At 42.4% G+C, this 16,990-nt stretch overlaps 2 protein-coding genes across 3 annotated transcripts in view; both read right to left on the bottom strand.

Moving 5' to 3' along the window:
• Positions 1–3,489: 3,489 nt before the first annotated feature.
• On the bottom strand, positions 3,490–11,173 carry ndufa10 (NADH:ubiquinone oxidoreductase subunit A10). Of its 2 annotated transcripts, none has more exons than XM_089016050.1 (10): positions 11,032–11,173; positions 8,236–8,404; positions 7,777–7,992; positions 7,611–7,697; positions 7,412–7,533; positions 6,265–6,341; positions 4,618–4,672; positions 4,461–4,546; positions 3,818–3,926; positions 3,490–3,732 (listed from the first exon to the last, which is right to left on the bottom strand). In XM_089016050.1, exons 1-10 carry the CDS (start codon positions 11,104–11,106, stop codon positions 3,664–3,666), a joined length of 1,065 nt encoding a protein of 354 aa, XP_088872176.1. In that variant the 5' UTR covers positions 11,107–11,173; the 3' UTR covers positions 3,490–3,663. The 2 variants fall into 2 exon arrangements, with proteins under 2 accessions (XP_088872176.1, XP_088872177.1); XM_089016051.1 differs by having other exon boundaries at positions 6,265–6,338.
• Positions 11,174–13,734: 2,561 nt separating this feature from the next.
• LOC148887024 (contactin-associated protein-like 5) overlaps positions 13,735–16,990 on the bottom strand; it is a 58,500-nt gene continuing 55,244 nt past the window's right edge. Inside the window, exon 19 of the mRNA XM_089016207.1 lies at positions 13,735–15,121. Within this exon, the coding sequence (XP_088872333.1) occupies positions 14,934–15,121 (188 nt within the window). The 3' untranslated portion in view covers positions 13,735–14,933. The remainder of the gene's footprint in view (positions 15,122–16,990) is intronic.

Raw genomic sequence — 16,990 nt, 5'->3', positions numbered from 1 at the left:
ACGACTGAGAGCTTACACAGACGTATGACGTCAGAAATATACACATTTATCACGTCAATGAAACAAACACGCAGCCTCTTCAAAACACATTTAAATAACTTGTTTATGTTTTTCCATGTTGACATTTAAATAATAACACAACATTAAAATACATTATCGGGCCAGAGAATGCAACCCTTCACGTGTTACATTTGGCAGTTAGCAAGGTTGCTACTCGAGAACGAAACAATGTTGCCCTCAATCGTGTACTCACCGTTTGATTGAAAGCATCCTGTAACGAACCAAGGCACTCAGCATAGCCTGTCGAAACATCTGCTACCATTTCAGTCTGCATTTTTTTTTAAATTAAATATTAATTTACAGTACGTCTGCGTAAGCTCTCAGTTGTACAGGAGTGGCCCATCGATGTAAAGGCTTCTTCAGCCGTCATCTGTACAAATTTGAAGGTGTCGGTGAGGACGAGACTGCTGGAATGAAGATCCGTCGCAGCAAGAGGGAATATATGTGTGTGAATGAGAGGGATCCAAGTGCAAGAGTGATGCTACAGGGAGAAGAGATAAAGAAGGTGGAAGATTTTAAGTACTTGGGGTCAACTGTCCAGAGCAATGGAGAGTGTGGAAAAGAGGTGAAGAAGCGTGTCCAGGCAGGCTGGAGCGGCTGGAGAAAAATGTCAGGTGTGATGTGTGATAGAAGGCTTTCAGCTAGGATGAAAGTGTATAAAACAGTGGTGAGACCAGCACAAAGACAGGAAGCGGAGCTGAAGATGTTGAGGTTTTCTTTGGGAGTGAGCAGGTTGGATAGGATCAGGAATGAGTACATTAGAGGGACAACTCATATCAGAGGCTTTGGAGAGAAAGTCAGACTGAGATGGTTTGGACATGTCCAGAGGACAGAGAGTGACGATATCGGGAGAAGGATGCTGAGCCTTGACCTGCCAGGCAGGAGACCGAGAGGAAAACCGAAGAGGAGGTTTATGGATGTGGTCAAAGAGGATATGAAGGTAGCTGGTGTGAGAGAAGAGGATGCACAAAACCGGGATAGATGGAGGACATTGATTCGCTGTGGCGACCCCTGAGGGGAAAAGCCCAAAGGAAAAGAAGAAGATTTGTTCACGATTATATAGTTTTACAAGAAAAACTTCCATTAAAATAATAATAATACATTTAATTTACAAGCGCCTTTCTAAACACCCAAGGACACTTTATAATTAAAACAACAATAAACACCAGAACAATAAAACCATACATAAAATGATAAATAATAAAAGAGCGTATTAAACTTAACAGTGAATGCAATTTTAAACAGGTGGGATTTGAAAGTGGCAAGAGTCAATATTACGGATGTTGGCGTGGAGTGAGTTTGGGAGCAGAGCGGCTGAAAGCTGTGCACCCCATTGTGGTGAGACGGGCAGAGGGCACGGAGGTGGAGGGAGGTTGAGAATATGAGAGGGAACGGAAATTTGAATAAGGTCAGACAGATCGGGGGCAAGGTTATGGATGGAAGTACAGCGATACTTCATCTTACAAACACTTGAGTTATGAACCTGTCCCCTTACAAACATTACATTCACGAGAATATAATGTTGGCATACAAACTAAACTAGTTTTTGGGAAACACACGGAGCGCCACAATGTCTGGCGAACTAGTTTTGGGCGGAAGAACACAAAAAAGCGCCACGGTAGCTGGCGGACAAGTTTTCCACACTCACTTTCTTTGAGTACACTCAGTCCAGACGTGGTTTGAGTGGAGTACTTTTGCTTTTTGGGACCAAAAAAGACCCCACCACAGGCTAGTGTTAAGCCGAAGAGGACACAAAAGAAAATTACGGTCGAGCAGAAGAAGATCATTGAAAAACCCGAACGAGGTGTGCGTTTGTGTGACTTAGCGTCCCAGTACTAGTATGCTAAGTCGACCGACCATTGCTACGTGTGGCTAAGGGCGTTTCTGTTCGTCATCCATTGACAACTACCATTCCAAAGGTAAATAAAACTTCTTTTCCTTTGGGCTTTTCCCATCAAGGAGTCGCCACAGCAAATCAGTGTCCCCCATCTTCAGAGGTTTGATTCACATGTTTGTTTTGGCCAGGCTTTCACGTCGGATGCCCTTCCTGACACAACCCTCTGTATTTATCCGGGCTTGGGACTGGCACAAGAAGACACTGGCTTATGTCCACTTGTGGCTCCAGAACAAACAACTCTATGAACTTAATAAAGAGGAAGACGCTCAGTAAAAGGCTCCCAAACACAAAATGGCCATTGGCACAGCAACATTCAAAAAAAGCAAACCGATACTCAATATTTGATGACAATGCTCTGATCTTAATGTGAAATGGGCATCTCGTTCCCTTCATTACATCACAAAATAATTCACTTGGTCATTGTGTGAAATGCAGCCATTTTCAATTACAGATGATGGCTTTGGAGGGAGGGCAGTAGAGTACACCCATGAGTATCAAAGCTAAATAAAACTTTATTCTACAGTAGTTTATTTCTTTAATTACAACACAATAGCAAATATACATAAAATAATGTATATTTGTGTAGTTTTAAGGCTTATTTAGCAGAAAATTGTTTTACTTGGACCTGGGAACAGATTATTCTCATTTTAATGGTTTCCTATGGGAAATTAATGCTTGGAAGACACACTTTTCGCCTTACACACACTTTCTGGAAACCAATTAAGTTTGTAAAGTGAGGTATCACTGTATTTTGAATTCAATTCTTAGTTTGACAAGGAGCCAGTGGAGCTGCTGGAGGATGGGGGTAATGTGCTGAAAGGAGGTTTTTTGTGATGATCCTGTGTAAGGAAAAATGTATATTGATTGAAACGTTCACTTTTATTGCACTATTAATGAGTTACGTGTTTGTAATGGTTGGGGCGACCGTATAATGGATCAGGGTCACACATAAATTATACAATAAAAATGTACCAACCAATAGTACTGTACTGACGAAGGCGGACGTATACGCCGAAACATGTCAGGTATTTGAACACCTATAAATACACTGTCTGTAAGTAAAGAATCTGCTTTAAATTAGATATCAAGTAGACAGGATGAACTTAGTACAACGACCAACCAATCGTGTTGCTTTATGCTTGTCCACTTCTGTTGGTTGTGATGAAACAAATATAAACGGACTTGTTTTGATTACGCTTCAATAAAAGGATACAGTCAGGGTTAGTCAGTTGGGAGTCAACTCGCAATGCTATTGCCTTTTCACCTTGCAGCTGACGACCTCGTACGTACGTAAAACTGTTGGACGCTTGGACTCGAGTCATTTACTCAAATCAATCCGTGTTGAGAGCGCGATCTCTTCCTCCTCACACTGTCTTCAGAAGATTGCATACTATTTCGTGTTCAAATTCCTTGACATCCTGGCGGAGGAATTCTGGACTAGTTGGAGTTCATGGAGACATTTTTGATGGACACCGAAAAGAAGTGCGTGGCAATAGTCGATACAGAAGGTGACAAATTAAAATACCAAACTGTGGAATCTCATCATGTTTTTATTGGAAGATTCCTAAATTCCCTCCAACATCACATCATGGATGTGTAGGACAAAATGTATTTTTTCAATACATACAGATTAGTATGTACGTACAAGTGGAGACAAGATGATAATCTCATGGTGAAAGGTGATGGCAGAAAGCGTTCGTTCTTCCTCACTTGAGCCAAATGTATTTGTCTCCGATGTCCGCGTTATAACCCCGAGCATATTTCTTCCCAGGGAGCTAAAAAAACAAGTCAATAGAAATAATTAATTGGGCAGTCAGTCATGAGACAAACAGCAGCTACAAGCACATCTTATCTTTTTACCGATTTGAAGGCGTAGTATTTTTCATCATAGTCGTGCGCTCCGATGGTGATCTCAGGCAGAAATTTGGGTATATGGGTCAACGATGCCACGCTCTCTTTGTCTTCAACACTGAAAACAGCAAATGTGCCTAAAGCCACAATACCTCTTGGACCTCTTCGACACGGTGAAGGCCGATATGCAATCCAACTTTCTCACCCTCCTACAAATGTTTGTCGAACCTAAATGAGTTCTAAAATTGTTCACCAGTAAAGTTACGTTTTGAAAATGTTAATATTTGTAAAAAAAATACAGAAAATTTGCATATTGCTATTCATCCGTTTAAAGTCATGTTAAATTTAAGTCACTTTCTAATCAAGGCCTGCACATACATCAGGATAATTCATTCTGTAACTCGTGGTCATTTAACAAAGTTCAGGAGGGTGCATGAAACGGGTAGCCCTTTCACCTAAATACATACTATGCACTGAACATTTCACCTCTTTCCGCTTCCTGTTCCGTCATCTGAGGTGACAATGCATAGGAGTAGATAGTGTTTCCGACAAAAGAGTACAATTACTTCTGAATCCTTTCCATTTTGCATTAGGCTCAAGCATCATACATTTGAAAGGTGCACTGTAGTTGCATTTCAAAGAGACATCTCACAGCATTCTCATGTGATGGTAAGTCACGTCATCTTGTTCCATCCACGGGCCTTTGTCAAACTTCAAATACTCGATGTCCTCAGCCACCTGATGGTGTGAGAAAAATGTCAAACATACTACAGAAATCTGGCAGATTCCTCTTTATGAAGGAATTTTACCCTCTCAAAGTCTTGGGCTTGGGTCGCGTCGTAAACCAGCAGCTCAGACGTTTCACTGAAAGCCAAAAAGCCAATGCTTCGTGGTCATGGTCAACAAATGCATATTATACAGATACAGATACAGTGTGGCCTCGGTTTACGAACACCTTGCCTTACGAACTGTTCGGTTTACGAATGTTAAATTTATGAAAATTGAACCTTGGATTAAGCACTATTTTTCGCGATACACACCCCCCACCACAGCTGGCGGAGTAATCTTCGGCGTAAGAACACCAAAGCACACGACCGAACAGCGCCCCAGCCAGCCTACCTTTCCACACCCCCTTTCTATGAGTGCACACGTCGATCGTCTTCAACGATACTTTTGCTGTTATGGGACCGAAAAAGACCCGACCACAGGCTCGTGTTCAACCGAAGAAGAAACAAAACAAAATTACAGTCGAGGAGAAGAAAGAGATCGTTTAGAAACACGGACGAGGTGTGCGTTTGTGGCGTCACAGGTGCGCACCGCAGCTTTTATGTGAATCTCAGCCTGACACATTTCCCACGTTGTGTGTCACTTCCCTGAGAGTAACTTTCTACTACCATTCTACAAATAAAGAGCCCGATACCAATATGCTAAGTCCACCATTGCTACCATCCTTCGCAACAAAGCTTTACACAAAGGCGTTATTTACGCGATGCTTTCACGTGACTAATGACACCGAACTTGTCACGTGCGAGTTGACAGCTGGGGCGGGGCCGCCACTCCCGACCTCCGCCAGCTGCTGTCAATCCCTTCATCACCGATACTGGGGCATTTCAACGAGTCGCTGTCACCTCACCAGTGACATGATTACGACGCCTCGCGCCTCGCCAGTGTCTTGGACTTACCAGCACAAGAGTTTGCTTCGCTCGAGGTGATTGTTAGCCGCGATCGCGTAAGTTTGTTGCTTTCCAAAATCGCGAGTTTTTTTCACCCCCGCGTGCCATTTTATTTTGCTTAGCTTGAAATCATTTTAGTTTTCACTTAAGAGGGGTTCGGTGAATGCACATATGCAACTGGTGGGGTTCGGTACCTCCAACAAGCTTAAGAACCACTGATATAGAGTGATGTGGCCGACTGCGACGAAACACCGTGGTGTCTAATTTAAAGCAGATTCTTTACTTACAGACAGTGTACTGTAGGTGTTCAAATACCTGACATGTTTCGGCGTATACTTCCGCGTTCGTCAGAGTGTCATACTATTAGCTATTAGCCAAGCTTGAAAGGTTGGGCTTTGGGCGTGGCCACAAGTGAAAGCGACCCGCTTTAAATCATGCTTCGCAAATTGTTTCCCGTTTACTGGGCACACGCCTCTGACCCTCAGCACAGTCGGGCACATCACTCATGGTTAACATGTCTCGTCCTAATCTCGTCCTTTTCCTTCTGTGTTTTGTAGTTTTACTCCGTTCATATTGGAAATTTGCTGAATAAATAGGATCTTTGGAAGCTACATCCTGACGCTACAAATTATTTTTCAAGAGGAGTTAGACTGATTGCCAAATTGAAGTTTGATACAGTCAAGGAGAGCTGGCATAGAGATAAACAATGACCAATAGGGTGGTTTTTAGTCTTTTTGTCCACAAGAAAAAAAAGCTAAAAGCAACAACAGAAACATTACCCACCTGATTTGTGGCAGGAAGGTCTTCTTGTAGCGGTCCTCAATGCTCTTCAGATATGCTAACGGGACATTCTGATTCTGCTTCGGGGATACAAACACAGGGTTTCCGTTTCGCATTGAATACATCTGATAAGATTGTCTTGAGACGGGAAAATATGTTGATCGAGGCTTGGCATGATGAATTGACTATAAGTACATATGTGTGAAATGCTGTGCAAAAATTTTGAGTCAAGGGTGATTGACCCAGAGACATGATAACAGGTTGGGCCACGATCAGAAAGAGCCGAAATCAATCAGCGTCTAAAACTACCAATAACTCGTTGGCACTTTGTGTATGTGTATTATGGCTCATTTTACTTAAGCAGAATTACTTTATTTCAGTCACATTGCGATCAATCGGTAGGCCGCACACTGGTCCCAAGTCGACCGTGGAGAGTTTAGGAGGAAAAAGGAAAAAGTGCCTGCGTGCGTTTTGCATATTTTTGTGTTAATGTTCATTTCCTCTTCAGCAAAGGAACAATTTCCCTTCCACAATATGAATTCATCTTCCAAACTGCTTATTCCTCACTAAGGTCGCATGGGTGCCGCAGCCAATCCCAACTGTCTGCAGGCACAAGCCGGGGGTTATTGGAGTGCTCAATCAGCCTGCCATGCATGTTTTTGGAATGTTGGAGGAAATGACGCACGCAGGCCTGGGAACAACGTGTAAACTCCACACAAGCTGGCCGTAGCGGGGATTAAACCCATGACCTCTGCGCTGTGAAGTTGAAGTGCTAACCACTCGACTAACGGGCTTCCCTATATTCTAAAACAAACAAACAAACAAATAACGTCACACTGAACCGACTTTGTTTGATATTCATATTTGTTTGAGGATATTGAATATCAAAGCGAGCAGGCAGTGTGATTGTTGTGTCGGGCTGCACTGCTTATTCAGAACCTGTATGATTTGCTAGGAATGATGGAACAGGTTACCAGGAAATTGTGAGGGAGAACTTTCAGCCTCAAGCTGAAGCACAATTGGGTTCTGCATCACAACCACATCAGCCGGCCAACTGATAAATGGCTTACTAAAAACCCAAATGAAGTATTTTGCAACCTCACAAATAAGGATTTGGTAATTATTGACCAATGACGCTCGCAAATCTTACCTTGTCACTTTGTTTCAGCTTCTTCTGCACCTCCTCAGCGGATACATCCACATAGACAACGAGGTGCGGAGGCAGGAACTCACAGATGCTGATGTTTTTGATCTCATTGTAGTGCTGCACACCTGCGAGTGGAAGGCATCGCTGAGCGCATGCCGGTGTACCTTTGACAATGTAATGTCTATGACAAATTGGCACTTACACTCTTTTCTGATATAACCCTGTTCAAACATGGCCTCCAGGAACACCATATCGCTGAAGGGTGAACGCTCCAGAATGACACCTTGGCCTTTGATGCATGGCAGCATAATCTCAATGAGAGGGAAGGGAGAAGAATACGAAGGCAGCGGTGGGATCATACAGGATACCTGTGGTTAACAGATGTTCAAGAGCGTCCGAGTACTGTATCAGGCGCATGGTGTACATCCACAGCTGCAGCCTGTAGCTGTTGCCATCAGCTGCTTTTGGGTCCATGTAGAACTTCTCGAGGCTGCACATTCCATTGTAGTCAGGCAGTCGGGGCTGCTTCTCTCCTGACATCTTGTTCAAGTAGAAAATGTCTGGTTCAGCCATGTAGCGCATGCCTGAGGAAAAGTGACAACGTTCACGCAGGGGAAAAAAAAAAAAAAAAACGCTGTGTGGCTGTGTGGACACACAGAAAAAATGCACCATAACACAGCATCCCAGACAGTATTTTTGTGTGTATTCTGTTTTGGATCAAAACACAACATGCAACAGTCATAATGAAAATGGATGAAATGATTACATGAAATTCATAATTGAGATTTTTTTGCAGAACTGTAACTATGTCAACATAGAGCACTTACCGAGTCTGTCAGACAGATTTTGTGCCAGTGCTCCTTTGCCGGAGGCAAGGTTTCCATCCACAGAAATAATCTTGCTGTACTGTTTCAGGCGCGGTGTGGTCCTTTCGCCCAGTGCATATGCCCACCAGCCGTACTCCAGCTTCTTCGTGGCCGTCATGTGTATCGATGCCTTTGATGACAAAACAAGTAGCGTATTTTCCGGTGTATAAGGCGCACCAGAGTGTAAGACCCAACGAATGGTGTTTTTTCAAACTTTGTCAATATATAAGGCGCACACCTTTAATGACAAATAAGTTTTCCAAATATAATACATAAATGTTGTCGCATACAAAAAGTGTTGGTGTTGACCTCTGTCGAAGCAAAATCTGACCTTTCTGTCCTAATTAAATAAAAGTCAATGAATGATACAAAACGTTATTTTGGTATAATAAGCATAATCTAGAGGGCTTTGCCTTTCATATAAGCCATTTCTGACTCCAATAGATCAACTACAAGTTGTTAATACAGTAAAGTCTCGTTATGTCGATATTCTCGAGAGTCAGAAAAAATGTCGATATAACCGTACTGTCGATATATCCGCCCTGCGCCGAACTGCATTAAAGGGGGGGGGGCAACACGTAAACGGGGTATCTTTGATATGGCATGTCATTTTATCATTGGGTTCGTGGATTGCGTATCTAACATGCTTTTTTGTACAGTAGTGAAGTGAAAAATAAACTTGTGCATCAAATAAAAACATCTTTACACTAACATGTTGGTCAATGGAGAGGAGGGAGGTGTGGCCATAGGAAAAGAAATGGAACGCCAATAGTATAGAACTAAGAGTAGGAACTTTGAATGTAGGAACAATGACAGGTAAAGGACGAGAGCTGGTTGACATGATGCAGAGAAGGAAGGTAGACATACTGTATGCCCAGGAGACCAGGCTACAAGCTTAGGGTCAGGGTTCAAGTTGTACGATCATGGTGAAGACAGAAAGAGAAATGGTGTTGGGGTTATCTTAAAAGAGGACTTTGTTAGGAATGTCTTTAGGAAGGCTACGCACACTGACCAATACTTACTTTTCGATTCTAACCACCCTTTACAACACAAACTAGGAGTTATCAGAACCCTCCAGCATAGGGCTAAACTAATACCAACTAGCGTCGAAGGTAGAGAAAAGGAGTTAAAACATATCAGGAGAGCACTCACTAACTGTGGGTACCCTCAGTGGTCATTCAACAAATGTCAGAAAGAAAGAATAGGGAATGAAAGCAATAATTCTCAAGATACAAAAAGGAGAGGAGTAGCAGTACCTTACATTGCAGGAGTTTCTGAAAAAGAGTCCTTTGGCAACACAAAATTCCGACTTATTTCAAACCGATAAACACGTTAAGGCTAAAATTAGTGCATCCAAAAGATAGGCTGCCAAATGAAAAACAAAGTAATGTAGTTTATTCAACACATTGTAAGAATGAAAATTGTAAAGAGCAGTTCATTGGGGAGACTCAACAAATTCTCAAAAAAAGACTTGATCAACATCGCAGGGATAATACGAGTGGCCTCAATTGGCAGTACATTTGCACCTAAAAGATAGCAACCACTCATTTGACGACAATGAGGTTAAAATCTTTGCGAAAGAAAATAGATGGTTTCAAAGGGGAGTAAAAGAAGCGATTCTCATAAAACAACAAAATCCTTCATTAAACCGGTCTGGTGGGGCGAGGTTCAATTTGGATCGTTCATACAAGAGCCTGTTTAGGTAAAACAGGTTAGGCAACTTTCGCAATGCTGATGAGGGTCGTTATGCTGATGAGGTGATACCGGAGGGAGTGGGGCAAACAGGCCAGTCGTTAGTCAGGAATGTAGGAACAATCAGTGGGGCCACAGGGAGTGGTCCTCTGCTCCCCCCAACCTGAGAGTAGGGACCTATCATAGCTGTGTCCGGCGCCGCCATGTCTGCACATTAGGGATATATAAATAGGGCCGATACGACCAGTAAGACTTTAGTTCGCTGACGAAGCCTCTTGGATAGGAGGCGAAACATCCGACACCTTCAAAAAAGTACAGATGACGGCGGAAGAAACCTTCTCATCGATGGACCACTCCTGTACGACTGAGAGCTTACACAGACGAACTACAGTGAATGCGATCAGGGAGACAGGTCGCAATGTACTTGGTGGATCAACTGGAAAATGGTGGAATGGGGAGGTGCAGGAGTATATACAGACAAAAAGGTTAGCAAGGAAGAAGTGGGACACTGGAGAGGACAGAAGACAGCAGTACAAGGAGATGCAGCGCACGGTAAAAAAAGTAAAGTCAACTCGATGTTAGATTGTATCCTAACTTTGTTCTTCGTCGCCGTTTTAAAATAAAATTCAATTAAAGCCATTGTCGTGTCAATTTATCATCACATGTTGAGGGCGCAAAATTGTAAACAGGGTGCTTTATGGTTACATTTACTTTTGCGGGACTTCATTAAAAGGTTTACCACGGTAAAGTGTCCTTGAGAGTTTTGAAAGGCGCTTAGAAATACAAGGTATTATGATTATAAACGACAGCGTTAGCTTTATTGTCACTTTTAGATTGGTGTCCAAAAGTAATCAGAGGCCACAAGCAGCATTATAATAGGTCAAGTCGCGACTTTGACCAGAAATGTCACTATTATTATTATTATTATTATTATTATTATTATTATTATTATAAAAACGTGTGGCTCAGTGACACTGACTGGACGGGCAGCTAGCCTAGCTTCAAATGTCCTTGTTGGAAGTAGATCGCCAAAGAGACCAACGTCCGTGCATTTTGTGTCCGTACCTTCAAAACAAAATTCGTGGTTTTGACAGCAGTTGCCACCGAAGGGAACAGCAACCGGATCGACCTTAGAGACATGATCAAAAGTCCTACAGAAGCTCTCCGACCTGACCTGGAAACCCAAACAAGGAGTCGCTGAATATGACGTCACACATCGGGGGCTTGAAACTAGTGCTGTCCCATTCGATTAACGTTGGGGGGCGAATCACTGCCTGATTCCTATTGCCTTTTTTGTGGAGGTTATTGGTAAACGTGTTTAAACGACGGGTAAACTAACAGAATGTAACTATATAGTATATGCATTTTGTAGAATTAATGATTTTAAAAAAAAATAATTTATGAGTGCGTCTTCCTATTCACCGACAGGGGGTATTATCATTAACCCCGCCCCTGTGAATTGTTCCGCTCAAAAAATATTTATTGATATATATTATGTATATAGATATAAAAATATATCTATATATAAAGTATTTATTAAAAAAATATATAGATATATATACACACATACAGTATGTATTTGTGCGTGTGCGTGTGCGTGTCATAGAAATAGATAGGTTTAGAAGTGGCGTAGAGACGAGGTTGATTGCAAACCCGGAAGTGACGGCACGAGTTGTAGCGTCCATAGTAACGTGGCTTGGTTTGGCATAGAAATAGAATAGTTTTTAGCGTATTTAGGTCTATTTAACGTATGGATGCTGTAAAAAGGAACAACAGTTGGGGGCCGCAATGTTTCGCTTACGGATGCTTCAACTACAAGCTGAAAAACAAAGGAATTTCGTTCTTCAAGTGAGTGAAAATGATTCGTTCTAGCTGTTCTTCATTAGTATGAAATTGATTTGGCTCTGCCTCCTCAAGCATGTAACTAATTCGACACTAAATTTGAACTGCAGGGGTGTGCGTTTCACTAAACATTGCTAACTTAGCAATATTGCTCATATATTGCTAAGTTCATTGTTAACGCTAAAAACGTGTCTCACTAAACAACATTTAGTGATATTGTTAACGCTTCGCAATATTGCTAAATAGCAAAGTTTAGTGATTATACTATGTATTTGAATTTTCAATCTTGAAGAGCTGTCATTTCTATACATAACATTTTTAGACTCTGAATAAATATACATCAATAGTGGTGTATTTAATTGCAATTGTATGTTTCTGTCATGAAATGGAAATTTAAAAGATATTTGCTTTCAAGCAGTGATGATTGCCACATCTGGTTAAACTTAAAGGACAACCGACGTCACTTTTTTGTTTTTTTTAATCAAACGTTTGAGAGCATCTATATAGCTGCAGGTTGCGGCGGTCGGTGCGACGTGGGTGAGGAAGACGCATCTTCGTCTGTTGCCAGAAACATTTCGAACGTCGGGGTCACCAGTGTAATAGTAGGAAAGGACCACACACGACTGACTGTAGGCACATCTTTATTTCCTGCTAACAAGTGGATCTGAACAAGTATTGCAAAGTTCGGCAAAACATTCAACTCACACTACGCCCCCTGCTGCATGCCTTCTGGGTCAGAGGCATGGTGCTAGTGCGCACCACAATACTATCAATAAAGATTGTAGAGGTCACATGGTGTGAGAGTGGCTTCATTAAAATGTATGGCAGTAAACGTCAATCTGTTCTTGAGTCGAGACTTTGTTCAAACTGTCCGTGCGAACATCTTTGACACTATCCCAGATGTCTTCAAGCAGTAATCGAGGAACTCATCGCAGGACACACAGAGACGAACAACCATCCATACACTTATGGACAATTTTGAGTGTTCAATCAGCCTGCCATGCATGTTTTTGCAACTTGGAAGGAAACAGGAGTACAACTCTAGCACACAGGGAGCCCAGAGCCTGAATGCAACCTTGCACCTCTGCATCACGAGGTCAACATGCTAACCGCCGGACCATCGGCGACCTGGACAGATGTTAAAAGGTAATTAAATGTTGATGTTTATTGAGGTTTTTAGCTCTGGTGGATAATTTTAGGCTGAGTTGGATTTCAAGTTGTTTTTAGATGTTAAACGTCTGATCTATTTAGACGGTCTTATTACAATATTGAATACCAAGTCAGTTGTCAGATGTTTGGCTTTGGTCAGATGTCAGTCTCCTGCCTCATGACAGGGGGCGCTGGTGATTCCAGAGATTCTTCTTTGCGACTCCTCGGTTGCAGAATAATAGAATTATTGACAGCAAGCTACAGTAAACAGTTAGCAAGTTAAGTGCAACCATCCATTCATTCTTTTTTTCGTGTAGCTTGGCCTTATTTTCAGAATGGAGGATTACATATCGAAATTGAAAGAATTTTCTAAACTGGACTTTCAATCGAAGCAGGAGATAATAATGAAAGGAAGACCAACACCGGACCGTATAGGTCACAAACGGTGAGGGATGGATGTCAAGCTCCTGGACAGCTTCTCAGCTTTTTGGCCCGGAAGGATCTCATTGAAACTATTCGTGAGGTGACAAAGTTGCTCCAGCTCGTGCTCTCTGTTCCAGATACTACAGCATCGGTGGAGCGGTCATTCTCAGCACTGAAAAGACTGAAAACATACAGTCGGAACAGAACTGATCAAGGACGCCTTTCTTCACTGGCAGTGATCTCCATTGAGACAGACAGACTCAAAACTGAAGAAGAAAGATAAGGAAGGCTTCTACAAAGAAGTTATCGATGCCTTTCTTCAGAAGGAGCGGCGCATGGACTTCATTTATAAGTAAAGGTAACACGATAATAGCGTTATTTTTTTATTTTTTTTTTCCATGCTACAGTTTGTATATACAAAGAATGCTGACATTGTGGCGGGCACTAGGACCAGGCATCTCACCCAACAGGTGCACAGCGGGGGCGTGTTTACGTTGACAATATCTTATTGCATTTTTCTATGTTCAAGTCAGATCCACTTGTTAGCAGTTGGAATAAAGACGTGCTCCAGCCAGTCGTTCGCTCTTCCTCAACTGCTAAAACATGTCATTTTAAACAAAACACGTTAACTATTTGCCAATGAAATGGTGAATAAGCTACTCTGGAGTGTTCGTGTTTGTAAATCTGACTGTGATGACGTCAGTGCCTCACCAGCCATGAACCACACCGCACGTCACTGGTCATCACTTTATGACTGTTTGATAAGCCGAACAGTTACAAGATACATCTTGTTGTTTTTATTCATCCAGTTTCTGAAACACTTTATCCTCACGAAGCTCGCAGGGGGAGGGGGGAGGAGGGGTGCTGTAGCCTATCCCAGCTGTACATCTTGTTCTTATACTGGAAAAATAAGAATTTACAATGAGAAGCACAGCTCTCAAATGTAGAACAGACTTTTCATATTTGCCCGCCCACATTTAAACTGAAACACCTCAATAGTGCAGCATTTAGAAATGGCGTTGGATCCAACCTGAAACACTTTCAAGCATGACGGCTTTTGGATATGTGCACTAGGTGAACGAAAGAGCGGAACCTTTGGGTTTAATTGGCATTCTCTGCTCGTTATACTGTCCAAAGAGTAAGGGTGAGATTCACTGGGGCAGAAAGACTCAAATGTTTCTTTTGAAAAGGTTGGTATTTAAATGAGGCACTCGTACACATGAGGTCAGGACTGACCTCATTCCTTGTCTGACGGATGCCAAGTGCACATTCCCTTTGGGAGTTCCCATGGAAATGGAGGAAGATCCATTAAGTTGGAGAGCTTTTAAGGCGCCTTTTTGGTTTGTTTGCACTTCCAGTGTTCTCTCAAGGCTAACATTCATCTTCTCTGTGTACAGGAGACAAACTGCAATTGCAGGTGCACCCACATCAAATAGAAACGTGAAAACATGTTTCAAGTGGTCTATTTTCCAGCTTTTTTTGTTTATTTATTATATTAAAATCTGTGGATGTTTTGAAAGATACAGACTTTGGTGCTTTGTGTCACGCTAAGATCAGATGTAATATTCCTTCATGTTCTCCAAGCCACGGGTATGTTTCTCAGTCCTGTCATCAGTGTAGACAGCGGGTGTTCGCTCCTGCTTGACAATGTCGTCACGACGGGACTTCCGCCACTGGTAAAGGAGGTGGGTAGCGACGGCAAGAATACACGCGCCGATGAAGGCCACTGCCGTAAGCACTCCTAAAAAACGGCGAGAAACGAAGCATTAGTAATAAAGAAAAGATCATTCAATTAACATTTTTGAGGCATCTCTTGCTAACAGTCTCATAAACAAAGGGTTGCGATAAATAACGCAATCCCCCCCAAGTGCTAGTGTGGAAAGTCAATTAGAATGGAATGCTGATGTGCTGTACAAAAGGCCAGGATGTGAAGTTGGGTGAAGGGGGATGTAATGGAGAGTGAGGCAATGCTGCCACCACTGATGATGAGTAAATGATTTGGAGATGCTTGGATAAATATTGATTATTGCACCAGTTGAGAGGTCATCATGAATCAACTCATTTCACATAATGTGCCGATGACTTTGATGCATATAACGCGATTATTACCATTGCTTTTTTTACTCATTGAAGACTTTCAGGTTAAATATTAAATACCGGGTCCAGCATTTGGTACATTGATGATATCTAATACAGGAGTTTTATTTAGGTTTAAAAAAACAACAAAACAAAAACATTTATTTGTGAAAAGAGCAATTGTGATTTGCAATGGCCATTCATTGCGGTGGGCAACGACACTCCCCAAGATCCGCTCTCATGCATATTATTGAGGTTTCCCTTATGTAAGACATTGGATTCACATGATCAGCATCATCAATGCATTCAATGATTTGTTTTATAATTGTGGTTGACACTGGCTGCATGATACTGTGATGATATCTATTAAACGCAATATCACTCATGTGATACTTGTTCTTGCCATCTTTATCCATCTCCTTTCATTTTTATTTTTTAATTTTAACAACAATTTTGGCTGTGTAAATGCAGATGCAATAAACCAAGGCTGTGTTATTTTGTGATCAGAATCAGAAAGCCTTTAATCGTCCACAATGGGGAAATTTGCAGTCCACAGCAGCAATTTAAAAGGGGTGTGGAGGGTGAAAAGATAAAAAAACAAGATATTCTAAGCATAATAAAAATGTCAGAAGACTGTGGTGTATACCGTAACTGTGCAAAAATCTTTCATAAAAAAACTGTACATAGTGCAATTAATATATGTAGCTGTATTACATCAACATAAGGTGGCTGTGGTATTTACAGTACAAGACTCCATGTCTTTTTTTTAACGTGATTATTTTGAAGCCTGACAGCAGTCAGTAGGTACGAGTGGTGCGACCTCTCCTTGCAGTGCGGGTGTAACAGTCTCTGGTTGAGAAGCGACCCAGTGCTGCCAGGGTGGCAGGAGGGGGCCGGTGGGGCTTTCCATCATTGGTTTTTGTTCAGCTAGTATCCGTCTGTTGCCCACCTCCTCCAGAGAGTCCAGCGAGGAGCCCAGGACAGAACTGGTCCTCTTGACCAGGCGCTCCAGTCTTTTTCTGTACCGGGTGGTGATGCTGCCTGACCAGCAGACAATTCCACAGTGGATGGCAACCACATAGTTATAAAAAGTCTTAAGGAGTGAGCCCTGAACCCCAAAAGACCTCAGTTTACTGAATAGGAATAAGCGACTCTGTCCCTTTTTGATTAGGGAATCTGTGTTTGTAGTTCAGTCCAATTTATCATTGAGAGTAACACCCAGGCACACAGCTGCTCCGACCAGCTGTGTGTCATTGTCCAGCACATGAGTCTGAAGATGGGCAGAGTTCCACAGCTAGTCCCAGTGCCCAAGATCGCCCACCCGAAGGAGCTCAACAGCTACAGAACGGTGGCGCTGAAGTCTCACCTGCTGAAGACGCTGGAGAGACTCGTCCTCGCCCACCTTCGACTGCAGGCGAGCTCATCACTGGACCCACTACAGTTTGCCTACCAGCCCAGCTTCAGTGTGGAGAACGCCATCATCTACCTCCTCCACTCGGCACTGCTGCACCTGGAGAATGTTGGGCGCACGGTG

The sequence above is a fragment of the Hippocampus bargibanti genome, linkage group LG15 (genome assembly GCF_051943395.1).
Source record: "Hippocampus bargibanti isolate YZ-2025 linkage group LG15, ASM5194339v1, whole genome shotgun sequence".
Lineage (NCBI taxonomy): Eukaryota > Metazoa > Chordata > Actinopteri > Syngnathiformes > Syngnathidae > Hippocampus > Hippocampus bargibanti.
The sequence above is the reverse complement of the archived record's forward strand: the minus strand, read 5'-3'. Positions and strand labels throughout refer to the sequence as shown.